Raw genomic sequence first — 14971 nt, 5'->3', positions numbered from 1 at the left:
CAAGCCATGATCAACAGAGTATAAAATCTACCACGTTTCCATCCAAGAAGAACGCGACACATTGCGATGTATAGCACGACAAAATGGTTTCAATCCAGATATACTAATGCAAACATACGAAAGAGAAACAACACCTGCCCAATAAATAATTCACAAGGTCATAAAGTTATTCACAGAAGCACCAAAAAAGGACTAACCAATATATATATATTTATAACATATTTAGGCACAATAGCACACATATTAAACGCACTAACGAACAACACAAGCATCCAATACTCACATGGAACGAACAACAATTTCCGCCACAAACTTCACTCAGTATGAACAAAGTTACCGATATAGACAAGCCCATGCATATATAAAATCGAATTTCACGACTGCAATAAATTTTACATAGGAAGGCAGGACGCGAGTTCAGTTTAACGAGAGCATACGAGAATTTGCGAAAATAGTTCATCTCTATTCTTCCACCTCTTACTGGATGATAACCTCAGCAAAATCTAAAATATCTACTAACAAACGTTAATGATTTAGAGAACTCTATGGTATATGAAAATGTGCGTTGTTTTGCGGCCTTTAATTTAATGACTGGGGCTTACTTCTACGGCTGGTATTACGGGAGATACTCCTTAATGATTGAATCTCAATTTGTGACTAATGCAAACCAAAAGAAAGTTCCCTGAGTCTAGTTGAGTGTCTACATCTGAATGTATTAGTTATTCTCGTGCCTCTGATGCTGCTGTGTGTGTCGGTCTGTGTGATAGTTTGCTGTGATTAGCTAAGTCTCTCGTCCTACCACGAAATAAGTACGTGCACAATAACAGCCTTGTAGATCCAGGTAGGCAATGCAATGTGCTATCCTATGACGTTTTTCAGGGTCTTATATCTGTTTTTGTATGGCAGATTTGCCATAGATTCTGCGAACCTTGCAGAACGAGCACTCCTGAAAGAAAGGATATTGTGGAGACATGGCTTAGCCACAGCCTAAGGGATGTTTGCAGAATGAGATTTTCACTCTGCAGCGGAGTGTGCGCTGATATGAAACTTCCTGGCAAATTAAAACTGTGTGCTGCACCGAGACTGGAACTCAGGACTTTTGCCTTTCGTGGGCAAGTGCTGTACCAACTGAGCTACCCAAGCACGACTCACGCGCAGTCCTCACAACTATACTACTTCTGCCAGTACCTCGTCTCCAACCTTCCAAACTTTACAGAAGCTCTCCTGCGAACCTTGCAGAACTAGCACCCCTGCAAGAAAGGATATTGTGGAGACATGGCTTAGCCACAGCCTAAGGGATGTTTCCAGGATGATATTTTCACTCTGCAGCGGAGTGTGCGCTGATATGAAACTTCCTGGCAGATTAAAACTGTGTGCCGGACCGAGACTCGAACTCGGGATCTTTACCTTTCGCGGGCAAGTGCTCTACCAACCGAGCTACCCAAGCACGACTCACGCCCCATCCTCACAGCTTTACTTCTGCCAGTACATCGTCTCCTACCTTCCAAACTTTACAGAAGCTCTCCTGCGAAGTTTCATATCAGCGCACACTCCACTACAGAGTGAAAATCTCATTCTAGAAAGAGAAGGAGACCACACTTCTAAGGCATTTATTAGATTAGTTAAGCTAGTAATGTACTTTCTGTGAATCACGGCGAATATTTGATAATCTTACCGATCAAAACATTAGTCACCTCTAGAGAGATCATTACAAGCATCAGTAAATACCGTGTAATTCCGCCCCAGGACTTAGTAAGTGCCTGGATTCGGTTAGGTTTGGTAGGTACGCCGCATCCAGATTAATCCACTCGCTGAGGATTTGATCGTATAATTCCTCCAAACTGCGGGAATGCTGATGGCATTTTAGCCGGTGTTCCAATATGTTCCATGAAATTTTTGTGGGATCCAAGCCAGATTATATTTCCGGTCAATAGAGATGTAATAGGGTGGAGGAGTGTTCACAATATGAATCACATATACTTACAGACCGATGAACTTTGTCTTTATGCACCGACGTGAGCACGGTGACGGACTCTAAATGTTCACTGCATGCAGTTCCCGTCGCTATGTCCTCTCGCTAACAGCAAGGAATGGACTTTCGTTCACTGACTGCAGCAATTCCTCTCGTTTTGGAAGCGATTTTAATTCACAAGCTGTGAAACGCGTATCCTTTCCCTCCCACTCAGGATCTTCTTCCGACCACAATTTTGACGTCGCGTTTCGTGGGCCCGTGTGTAACATCGCTGGTTATAAACGGTCCACTGCAAAGCACCAACAAATCCAGCAACTTCACACAACGTACGGATTTGGGCACGGCCAAACAGATTGCCCCTCTTTGCCACTCTCTCAGGTTCTTACGTTTATGCATGTTTACATACATTGGGCGCTTGAAACATAAATGTCCCGCTGGTTGCTACTACTGTGTACTCGGATAAAAAAAGTAGAGGCAGTGCGCGTGCGGTTTGAGCGCGTGACTCGACCGCTGCGTCACGTGTGAAGGCTTAACAAATCATCTGTGTATGCGCTGTGGGACGACAAATTTTTTGTCTAGGGGTCTTACCATTTCAGAGCCGCTTCGCTCATGTTCATATTTATGTTAAATAAGGCTTCATTTTCTATGGTTCCAGCAATATCCATGGGGATTCCGCAACCTGCTGAACTGGATCGCTAACGAATACCCAGGTTATCCAATCATTGTGACAGAAAACGGCCTGGGAAATTCTGGTGGCCTCAATGACACCGACAGAGTCGATTACTATACGGTAAGTTTCTGTCGCAGTTAACATTAGCAGTTTACCTCCGTAAAATGAACCTTTTAAATATGTTGTATCTACATTACAGTCTTACTTAACGGCTCTTCTACAAGCTGCCAACACAGACGGCATACCAGTAATCGGCTACACTGCATGGAGTCTTATGGACAACCTGGAATGGAACAGTGGATTCACGTGAGTGCTTACGCATTTTTTTCCTTTGCATTTGCTCATAATGGAATTTGGAAACAGCAGTAGTGTTTTAGCCATCTTAAGAATTTTCTTCGGCAATAAGCAATGATAAACATAGGCATTGTCAAAACTATTGTTATAGGTCTTGCAAAGAACTCTCTCTCGTCCGCGGTAAATACTATTGAGTGTGAACGAGAATCAAAACTCATCATGTGACTGGCACATTATCAGCAGTACAGAATTCTTCGGATTTCAAGGTTCTTGAACTGACTAACTTTCGCTTATTATCTTTTTCTTTTACATGTTCGGTTAGGGCGGAACCGAGTCGGTATTTTCCACACCCGCTGATTGCTTCAAAACCATCTTAATCAATAGTTTGCAATACGTATACCCTCTTATGACATACCTGTCTTCATTCAATAATTAGAACTCAAGATCTGGCATACACAGCACCTCAGCTACGCCTGTGCATACACTATATAATCAACAGTACCTGGACGCCTACTACTGGGCATTATCGTTGAGTATGTCCACCCTGCGTCTTCATGTCGGTTTGAACCCAGCTGGGGACACATTCAATGAGATGTATGATGTCTGTGGAGGAATGGCGGACCATTCTACTCAAGAGCAGAAACCAGAAAACGCATTCGTGTTGGACGCAGATTCTGTAACAAAGTCGATGTTCTAACTTATCCCAAAGGTGCTGAATTTGCTACGAGTCGGTATTCTGGGCGTGACAGTCTGTTTTAGGAATGTTACTGACAGCAACTCACTGACTTGCTGCTTTATGACGGGGTTGGTTGTCATGCTGGTACAGTCATCGTTCCGGAATTTTTTCTTCCGCATTTGTCGTTTTCTTAAGTGCAGCGAGGGGACCACACCTTGACCACGAAAGGCACCCCCATACTGTACCACCACCTCCTCCCCACTTTCCTGTTGGCACTATGCATGATGGTAGGTAGCGCTTTCCGCGAATTCACCAAAAAAATTCCCCCAACGGAGGAACACAGTTTATAGCGTGATTAGTCACACCGAATCACTCGCTTCGAGTCACGCATTGATCAGTAGAACTACTCTTTACACCACTTCAGGCGTCTCATAACATTGACTACAGAGACAAGTGACATGTGAGCAGTTTGCTCGACCACTATACCCAACTCTCTTTAACTCTCTACGGACATTGTCGTAGTTGGACAGCTGGTAGCACTTCTGTACTCACGAATGATTCTTCCAGCTGATTTCATGCATTTTTTACAGCCAACCTGTGCAATGGTCTACGGTCCATCAGTATAAGAGGTCTGTCTGGTATTGGTTTAGCTTTGGTGGTTCCTTCCACATTCCACTTCACTGTCATATCACCAATAGTCGACTTGATGAGCTTTAGAAGGGTTTAAATGTCGCCGATGGATATGTTACTCTGGTGACGCCCAGTGACTAGTTTATGTTCTGGGTCACTGAGGCCTTATGACCGACCAATCCGGCTGTGGCTGTTTCTCGACTAACAACGCAACCCTTCCTGGCTCCGTGTATAAGTGGGGCTCCCCCTCTCGTGACATCTAGTGATCAACCACTCATTTCATACGGTTGTCTGGATACTTTTGATCAGATACTGTAACTATGTAAACTCCATCCTCCTTCCTACGACCATATATTGTCCACATTAAAGTCTTTTATGAAGATTTGAGAGGAGCGAAGATTACAATAAACTTTCAAGTTTACTTAGCTTGTCATGTTGAGATGGCTCCAGTTCTTCTTGTCTAGCGGTCTGATTCTTGAGGGTGAAAATATCACATCAGGTTCTCACGGCTGGTTTGCACGAAATAGAAGGTTGTTGTTGCAGCATTTTTTACGTAAATATATTTTCTCACATTTTAGTATTGTTCTGGTCTTCAGTTCTGAGACTGGTTTGATGCAGCTCTCCATGCTACTCTATCCTGTGCAGGCTTCTTCATCTCCCAGTACTTACTGCAACCGACATCCTTTTGAGTCTGCTTAGTGTATTCATCTCTTGGTCTCCCTCTACGATTTTTACCCTCCACGCTGCCCTCCAACGCTAAATTTGTGATCCCTTGATGCCTCAGAATATGCTCTACCCACCGATCCCTTCTTCTTGTCAAGTTGTGCCACAAACTCCTCTTCTCCCCAATTCTATTCAATACCTCCTCATTACTTATGTGATCTACCCATCTAATTTTTCCTGTTGGCACTATGCATGATGGTAGGTATCGCTTTCCACGAATTCACCAAAAAAAGTCCTCCAACGGAGGGACACAGTTTATAGCGTGACTCGTCACACTGAATAGTATATCATACAGTATTTTCATTTTTTTACATTAACAAAGCCAAAATTACATTATTCGCACAAAAATACGTCCGATCACATCAGAGGCACGCTTACAACTCTCACACTCTGCGGAAACAATCATATTCCAAAAGGTTTACAATTTTTCGTAACAAATGGATTTCTACTAGCTTTAATTTCGATTATTACTTCATAAATGAATCCAAAAATAAACACTGTAAACAGTACAGGATTGCGTAATTAATAATAGAACATTCAGGTGTGCATATATTTCTAAAAAAAATAATTTTAACTGTACATTATGAACTAGTACTTATCCATTACAAAATCGGAACTAAAATTTTTTATAAAGTAATTTGCTTTTCATAAATTTAAGCTTGAAATATAACATACTGTGTACAAAATTATGTGAAAGTTTTCAGGAAAGCAACTGACACACTTATATTTCCAAAATTCGAAAAATAATGGTGGTATCGACAACTACTGTTGAGGAAAGGTAATGCCAGAGTAAGATGTCCCGTTACAACTATAAATCCTTTCCCATATATATATATATATATATATATATATATATATATATATATATATATATATATATATATATTTCACAAACAGGTGTCTGTAAGGGTCTACGAAGTGACTTGTGTCTGATACAAACGCTCTTCGAAACCAGAGCTCTCTGCGTTATCATCAGTTTAATTTCGTTATCATCATGCCGCAGATAGATTGTTGTTATCCGGCAATGAACAAGGGCAAAGAACGTGGTAGCAGCCGATTACAAGGTCAGCAGTGAACATCTTGAGTACGTCACATTACATAAATATTTCTGAGTGTTCCAATCAAACGAGGTGATTTTGCACGAGCGCGTAAAAGCAGTATTACCAAATGCGAACAGTGCACTTTTGGAAGGATCCTATGGAAATGCAGTTCGTCTATAAATGAATTCGTTAGTGGGAGAAGTTCTATAGTTTGGAACCAGCGTTTGGACTCGTTATCAAGCAGGTAAGACTACAGACAGCAGACACTCAGCGACACGCCGTTAGGATTGTAGCAAGTCTGTACACCTCATATGAAAACATAACAGAGATGCTCAGGGAACTTACATGGGAACTTTGGAACAAAGTCGACTTACTTCTCAAGAAAACTTGTGTAACTATAGAGACCAGGTACTGTAGGAAGACCGGGTGAGCATTGTGCTGACAGTATGGTATATCTCGCTTAGGGATGATGAGAACAAGCTAAAGAGAGTTTAAGTGACGTAGGCAGACACGAGTAGAATAGGAAAGAAGATCACTAATTTTGATTCAAAGTACCCTCCACTATGCAATGTGCATCGTCTTGCGGACAGTAGGTCTACGTATAACCGTAGCTGTAGAGAAACCAGTACAGCGGTTTCACTATCAAGACTCTCCTTACCTCTTTCATTTTCTGTTTCTTTTTGTCTCGTGTGGAGACTGGATTTCCTCTCGTTGTCTCTTCAACTGCCTTTCCTCTGTTGTTACACACTCTTCCTCATACTGATTAACAAATCTGTGGTAAATGATATTTTGTAGCGTCAGGTTTCATTTCTATAGGTTACATTTTTTCGTTTATTTCAGCTGATTTTGTTCGTATGTTTGATGATGACACCCTGGCTGGCTTTATCGTATTAAGATATGTTTTAAAAATATCTGAAAATGGTCTCCACTGACCATAATCCGTATCAAAGGAGAGAAAGAAGATTCTGATCACCAATCAGAATGACATAAAGGAATTCTACACTTCCCGGATCTCTGTTTTTATTCGCGAATGTGTCGTAGCTTGTTCTTACTAATTTTATTTCTTTCCAGAGTAAAATTCGGGCTGTACGAGGTGGATTTCGACAGCCCGAACAGAACGAGGACGCCGAAGGCTTCTGCAGGTGTCATATCGCAGATCTACGAGAGCAGGGAGGTGCCTCAGGAGTACTTCCGCTACAGTCTTGTCTGAACTTTTTGCTAGCACTTTACGTGACTGTCTGTAATGGTGAAATAAATGACTCTGGCTAACACTGTCAATTGTTTAAGCTCTTACTTTCAGTACTAATGAGTCTATTAGCCTAAGTCTCAGCTAATTTTTACTTTCCTTTGTCCCCTTTGCATCATCCATATTACAAATTATGACAAAAACAATGAGATGATAACTCGTGAAGGCATCTTGATACCTAAACAAGTGACTCTTCATAAATAATTTAGAGGCTATCTAGTTTTTTATTCATGTATATCTACATGTACATCATTACTCAACAGTTCTCAAATAAGCGCTTGACGGAGGGTTCATCGAACCACTTGTAAGCTACCTCTCTACCGTTCCACTCTCGAGAAGCGCGCGGGAAAGAACAAAAACTCAAAAATTTCCATGCGGGCTCTGATTTCTCTTATTTTATGATGATGTCATTTCTCCATATGAAGATGGACGCCAAAAAAATATTTTCACACTTTGAGGAGAAAGTTGGAGATTGAAATTTCATGAGAAGATAACCCCCATAGCGAGAAAAGCCTTTGTTTTAATGACTGCCACACCAATTCGTGTACCATATCCGTAGTACTCTCCCTATTTCGCAAAAATAAAAGACGAACTGTGTTCTGCAAATAAATATCAGTCTTTGATTCGCTTTCGCCACAACATTATCTACGTTATCGCACCAATTTAAGTTATTCACAATTGTAATCGCTAAATATTTAGTTGAGTTTCTAGCTTTTAGACTTGTAATATATATCGTCTAATTGAAATTTGGAGGTTTCTTTTTAGTGCTCATGTGGATGACTTCACACGTCTTGATTTACAGCCAACTGCCACTTCAGACTTCTTGTCTAAATCAGTTTGCAATTCGTTTTAATTATCTGGTGACATTAAATGACTGTAAATGACAGCATCACCTGCAAACAATATAAGAGGACTGCTCAGACTGTCTCATAAATCATTTATGTTGATCAGGTACAACTGAGGACCTATAACACTTCCTTGGGGACAGCCAGATATTAATTCTGTTTTACTCAATGGCTTTCTGACGGGAAATCACGATCCTGTCACACAACTGATTGTGAGACGGCACTCCATAGACACGCAATTTAATTAAAAGTCGCTTGTGAGGAACGGTGCCGTAAGCCTTCTGTAAATCTAAAAAAATTGAATCAATTTGACGTCCCTGTCGATAGCACAAAATTACTTCGTGAGAATAAAGAGTTAGTTGTGTTTCAAGAGAGCGATATTTTCTGAATCTGTGTTGGCTATTTGCCAAAAAATCGTTTTCTTCAAGGTGATTTATAATGTTCGAGCACAGTATGTGTCCCAAAATCCTAGTGCAAATCGACTTTAGTGATATGGATCTCTAGTTCAGAGCATTACCCCTATCTCCTTTCTTGGGTATCGGTGTGACATGTGCAACTTTCCACTCTCTACGGATCTTTCTACGAGCGAGTGGTTGTATATGATTGCTAAGCATGGAGCTGTTGTATCAGTATACTCTGAAAGGAACCTGTCTTGTATATAATCTGGACCGGAAGGCTTGCCATCCTTAAGAGTTTTAAGCTGCTTCGCTACACCGAGGATATCTACTTATATGTTACTCATGGCGGCATTGTTCTTGATTCTAATTCTGGAACATTTACTTCGTCTTCTTTTGTAAAGGAGTTTTGGAACACTGTGTTTTGTAACTATGCTTTTAGTTGCGCTGTCACCAATAACATCACCACTGTTATCGCGCAGTGAAGGTATTGATTACATCTTGCTGCTGGTGAACTCTACATATGACCAGAATTTCTTTGTGTTTTCTGTCAAATTTCAAGACAGAGTTTCGTTCTGGAAACTATTAAAAGTATCTCGCATTGAAGTTCGCTCTAAATTTCGAGCTTTCGTACGACTTCGCCAATCATGAGGATCTTGCGCTTTTTTAAATTAGGCACACTTTTTTCGTTTTGCAATATTATCCTGACCTGTTTTGTGTACTATAGGAGATCAGTACCACCCCTTAATAATTTATTTGGAATGTATCTCTCAACTGCCGTCGATACTATTTCTTCGAATCCAAAACACGTCTGGTCTAGGCTTATGTAGTCAGATTGTAAGGAGGGTAGACAGACCCTACGATGACGTCAAGAGAATTTTTATCTGCTTTTTTAAATACGTGTATTTTGTATTTATTTTTGGCTGGTTTAGATGTTAAGATATTTGGTCTAGTTGCAACAATCTTGTGGTCACCAAAAGATATTCGGTCTAGTTGCAACAATCTTGTGGCCACCAATCCCCGTATATGTCAAGATGTTGCCAATTTCGTCAGGATTATTTGTTGCTAAGAGTTCAAGTATATTTTTGCAACCATTTATACTTCGATTGGGCTCCTGAACTATTTGTTCAAAATACTACTTTGCGCATGTTTAAGGTTATTCTATTCCACTTCTAGGGACTTCAGGTTAGGCTTATTTAATTAGACATCGCACTAAGTTTTACACTGCTGTCGTCGAAATTCGGAGGTATTTCTCCTCACATGGGGAATTAATACCGAACAGGCATTAAATTTCGAGGTTATCCAGGCTGTTTTATTTTTACACCTAGATATGAAACGGACGAGTACAGATCAACAAAACAAGCAAATAATCATAATAGACACAGACCCACAAATCAAATCATTATCCCAACACGACATATTACAACAAAGTGTAATGGAGGTATGTGAGTTCTGGGATAAAATATTCACTCTAATTTAAACAAACCGATTACTTGTCCTAACTTAATTTAATGACCCCAACTTAAATGAACCGCTCGTTTGGGCTCTTAGTTTTGGATCTAATTATTCTTTACATCCACATCTACATAGATACTCCACAAGCCTCCGAACGGTGCGTGGCGAAGGGTATCTTGTAACCACTACTTGTTATTTCCTTCCTGCTCCACTCGCAAACAGAGCGATGGGACAACGACTGTCTGTACGCCTTCGTATGAGCCCTGATTTCTCTTTAATTATCTTCGTGGTACTTACACGCGACGTATGTTGGCAGCAGCAGAATCGTTCGGCAGTCATCTTCAAACGGCGGTTCTCTAAATTTTCTCAATAGGGTTTCCCGAAAAGAACGCCGCCTTCCCTCCAGGGATTTCCATTTGAGTTCCCGAACCATCTCCGTAACACTTTGATTTCGTTCGAACTTGCTGGTAACAAATCTAGCAGCCTTCCTCTGAATTGCTTCGACGTCTTCGTGCAATCTGACCTGGTACGGATACCAAACACTCCAGCAGTTCTCAAGAACAGGTTGCACCAGCGTCCTGTATACGGACTCCTTTGCAAGTCGACCATTTTCCTTCCCTACCACAGTTTTCACACGCTCGTTCCACCTCATATAGCTTTGCAACGTTGCCCCCAGATGTTTAAACGACTTGACTGTTTCAAGCTGGGCACTAGTGATACTGCATCCGAGCATTACAGGTTTGTTCTTACATTTTTCGAGATTTAGGGCTAGCTGCTATAGCTGCAGCCCGTAAATGTCATTTATTGCCATTATTTATTTTCCAAAAATGTCGGTCTCCACTCCCCCACTCCTGTAGTGCGTTCCCATTGGTTTCGCATTAACAGTCCGCCTACATGTGGCACTCAGTTGATCATTAGCAGCAGCAGAAACCGCAAATTCAGTTGATATTCGCAATTTCGTTTTCCTTTTTCGCAATTTGCAGCAGCGTACCACACCCAATACTATTGTTGGCATACGTGTCAACATGTGACACTGTTTACGGATTTGGGGCTCTTTGCTACAGTTCTCCAGATTTTCTCCCACTCTTCAAGAAAGCGACGTTTCCACAGTTGGTATTTTAACAAATACTGACAGAAATGTCTGCAATTTATTATTTAACAACAAATATACTCATGCTACGTACGTGCTCCAAGCACATCACCTACCTTCATTGCTATTTACAATGTCAGGGTACTTCACTAAAATTTTGTCGATTTTATCCCAGTATGACAAAGACATATGATAATTTTAACGTCTGTCAATTACCTCAGTGCAATATTTAAACAAACCACATGAACATCCAGCATTAAACAATTTCTGCAATGCGCTGTTTAACAACAAAAACGCTCTTGCCATACACCAAGTCTATGTTTCACTGTAACGAGTTTAACCCTGCGTTATTTGTGTGTTATAAACTAATGTTGCATGGGCAACAGTCTGGATGATTGACTGATCTGGCCTTGTAACACTAATCAAAATGGCCTTGCTGTTCTGGTACTTTTTTTTTAAAAAAAAGCTAGAAATCCCCACGAATGACAATGTTGTAATTGGCTGGTCGTGACGGGAGAAACCATTTCAGCGGTTGTATACACCGTATCGGCACTGTTGTTGTTGTTGTGGTCTTCAGCCCTGAGACTGGTTTGATGCAGCTCTCCACGCTACTCTGTCCTGTGTAAGCTTCTTCATCTCCCAGTACGAAACAATAAACACTCTCTTGATGCTGATTAAGTAGTCTTAGCGTTATTGTAATATTTGCGGCTATTTGAAGATTGTAGCCCTTCTGTTTGGAATGCACTGAATACACAAAGCACATGTGCTTTCCTTGCCTGTGAAATAGTCGGGATGACAAGAATCACTACATAGTGAAAAATTGGCCACCCAGAAATCTACCTGTAGCCGAACAGCACAATGTTCAACGTGTACCTCTTGTGCATCGTAATAAGATTTCTCTACCTCCACTCCATCTCAAACTGGGTCTTATGAAACAGTTTGTTGCAGCGATGAATAAAATAAATCGTGGGTTTTTAGTACTCCTAAAAGTCCAGTTTGAAAAGATGAAAACTGATGAAGAATTGAAAGCAGGAGTCTTCGATAGACCACAAATACGTAAGTTGATTCGAGATCCACAATTCAGATTGGAGCTCACGGGAAGAGAACCAGCAGCCTGGGACGCATTTGTGCTTGTGGTGCACAACTTTCTTGAGAACTACAGACCAAACATCTATGAAGGAATTGTAGACAACTTGCTAACAGTCTTCCAGAACCTCGTTTGCCGAATGTCACTAAAGATGCATTTCTTGCATTCACATTTCACCTTCTTTCCGGCAGATATGGGAGCCGTGAAAGATTCCACCAGGAGATGTCCACCACGGAAGCTAGATATCAAGGTCGCTTCAATCCGAACATGATGGGGGGATTACTGTCGGTTTCTTGCAGAAAGCAAGATGTTCACAGGCGGAAAGCAAGAAGCTCTACACAATTTTAAACCCAGATATTGTCAATCTTTGTGTAACTAAGATCCGTGACTCATTTTAGAGGTACATAAACATTTATAATTCACTTCTTAATAATGATATTTAATGTTTTCATCCCAATGTACTCACATTAATTTCCCTAAAATTTCTGACATTCACAATTCATCATAGTTAATAGCATTACCCTTGATAAGCTTTACACGTACGTAACCCTTTTTCCTTATGTGCCAGAGCAAATACGACTGCAGTTCTGTATTCAGTGCGTATGAATTACCATAAGGAACATATTTTCAACCGAGTAGCAGGAAAAAAATTTTATTTTATTGCATAGTGTTGTTCGAAGATGCTCACACCAGCTTCTGTGTCCATCAAGCCCACAACAAGGCCATGTATTAAAATAATTTCCTACACTTCTTCAATTTTGTAATTTCTATATAATTTCTATATTTTATTCAAGAGTGCTCACACCAGCTTGTGTGTTCATCAAGGCCACAAATGGTTCAAATGGCTCTGAGCACTATGGGACTTAACATCTGAGGTCATCAGTCCCCTAGAACTTAGAACTACTTAAACCTAACTAACCTAAGGACATCACACACATCCATGTCCAAGGCAGGATTCGAACCTGCGACCGTAGCGGTCGCGCGGTTCCAGACATCAAGGCCACAGAGAGGCCATATGCTAAAATAATATCTTACACTGACTCTTGAATTAAGGTATGACTATTTCGACCACATCATAATCAAATTTTGAAACGTATTTATTGGAAATTTTAGGTGTTTTCCTACACTTTTTGAATCTGAAATTTTTGGGACAGTTTTTGCACTAGTGTATAACGATTCAGACCCTATCATGGTCACATCTTGAGTGCAGATTACTTTTATTTGTTGAATGGTATGTACCTAAATTACAAGCTAATAGATCTGCGTGGTCTTGAATGACTGATATCTATGGATACATTCACTTCAATTCAGTATGCATTTCATATCTGTGCGTGTGTTTTCTTATGTGAAAAATGTTTGAACACTTTAATAGATTTTTTATTTTAAAAGGAACTATTTTCATAAAAACAATTATTCTGGGCACTGATATATTATTAGTTATCAGGACTCTGTGTCCTAAGCTCTATTTTAATGCTATGATGATTTAAGAAGTATGTTTTCTCACATTTTATTGAATGAGAATGACGTTTCTGCCTACTGGACTTGTTTAAGCGATCAGCCTGGAGCGTGCTCTGCAAATTGATTCTATGGAAAACCTACCAAATCTGCTCTAAAATTCAAGGCGAGTCTGATGAAAGTTGTCTGTTACAGATTGCCAGCTTCCATACATTATGTTTCATCTGTCTATTAGGCACAGTCAATCTTTGCTATCACTACTCTGAAGAACAAGTCTTTCTACGACAGTGATGTGTGTAGCACATAACTCATGTAATATAAATCTTATTGTTTCTATGTAAAATATGTGTATTCTTTGGGTTTTAATAATCACAGATCAAAAGAGAATCTCATTTCTTCGTTTAAAATTCGCTCATTTCATCCATTTAATTAAATTAATGTAAGGGTCTTTGGGTTGCACGCAGCCGTATCGTACGTAACACGTGTTCGCCAGCCGACCTAACTAGAATGCTGACAATCTGCTTGGTCAGTACACGTGTGTCCGGCCGCAGTGCGACGCAGGGAGTAAGCCACTGGCCGCCGTCCACAGCACGCCATATTAATTAGCGCGGCCTCAGGCGCGAGTATGTCTCTTTTCTTAGCTCACCATGGAGCCTTTCGATATGACCGTAATTAGGATGTCAGACAGAGTGATGATGGATGCACATGACGTGCGTTTTTTAAAATCAGCCATTGTTAATAAAACTGATTAAACTTACTTCTCGTGTACGCGTATTGCCATACCTCGAGGACCCACTGCTTACAAATCCTGACAAATACTCCGTCTAATTATCATCTGGGGCAACAACACTAACAACGCCCTTATATATACTTTGCATGAAGGTGACAGTGAATAACCATGACGCCTTGTGCTAATGTACTACACAGGAATAATAAAAGGAACGATCTTGTGCCCTCAACTCAAAATTTAGTTCGATGATAACGACTTCACATCATACACATTGTACGGACAGAAAGGATTTCTGTTACTTTAATAATTTGTTTCAGATTTTAGAAAGTAAATCTGTTTCGAGAATTCCAATACAGCAGTTACTACAGTGTACTGATAAAATGTTTTTTTGTGAACGATGTATTACGTGACAGAAACAGTCAAATGTTATGGGCCATAACTGAATCCACAATGAAGACCTTATCAACATGTCGCATATGGGACCCAACATTAGACTCAGTGATAAGAAACTTGCTCTGTTAACGATAGCAAATCATCTCAGATACCAAATAAATTAAATGCACTAAGTATGTGTGCCTGTTTCGAATTATACCTGAAGGACAGTCAGATCGCTTAAAAATATTACCTCTTTGGACTTTATTCACTTAGTGAAGAGGGCATCTT

The 14971-nt window shown here is 40.4% G+C and overlaps 1 protein-coding gene across 1 annotated transcript in view; it reads left to right on the top strand.

Annotated features, from left to right (window-relative positions):
• LOC124622418 (myrosinase 1-like) overlaps window positions 1-7283 on the top strand; it is a 43566-nt gene extending 36283 nt beyond the window's left edge. The window contains exons 9-11 of the mRNA XM_047148111.1: window positions 2628-2762; window positions 2842-2948; window positions 7077-7283. Of these exons, the coding sequence (XP_047004067.1) occupies window positions 2628-2762; window positions 2842-2948; window positions 7077-7215 (381 nt within the window). The 3' untranslated portion in view covers window positions 7216-7283. The remainder of the gene's footprint in view (window positions 1-2627; window positions 2763-2841; window positions 2949-7076) is intronic.
• Window positions 7284-14971: the final 7688 nt, after the last annotated feature.

Source organism: Schistocerca americana, chromosome 7 (assembly GCF_021461395.2).
Source record: "Schistocerca americana isolate TAMUIC-IGC-003095 chromosome 7, iqSchAmer2.1, whole genome shotgun sequence".
NCBI classification, from domain to species: domain Eukaryota; kingdom Metazoa; phylum Arthropoda; class Insecta; order Orthoptera; family Acrididae; genus Schistocerca; species Schistocerca americana.
The sequence above is the reverse complement of the archived record's forward strand: the minus strand, read 5'-3'. Positions and strand labels throughout refer to the sequence as shown.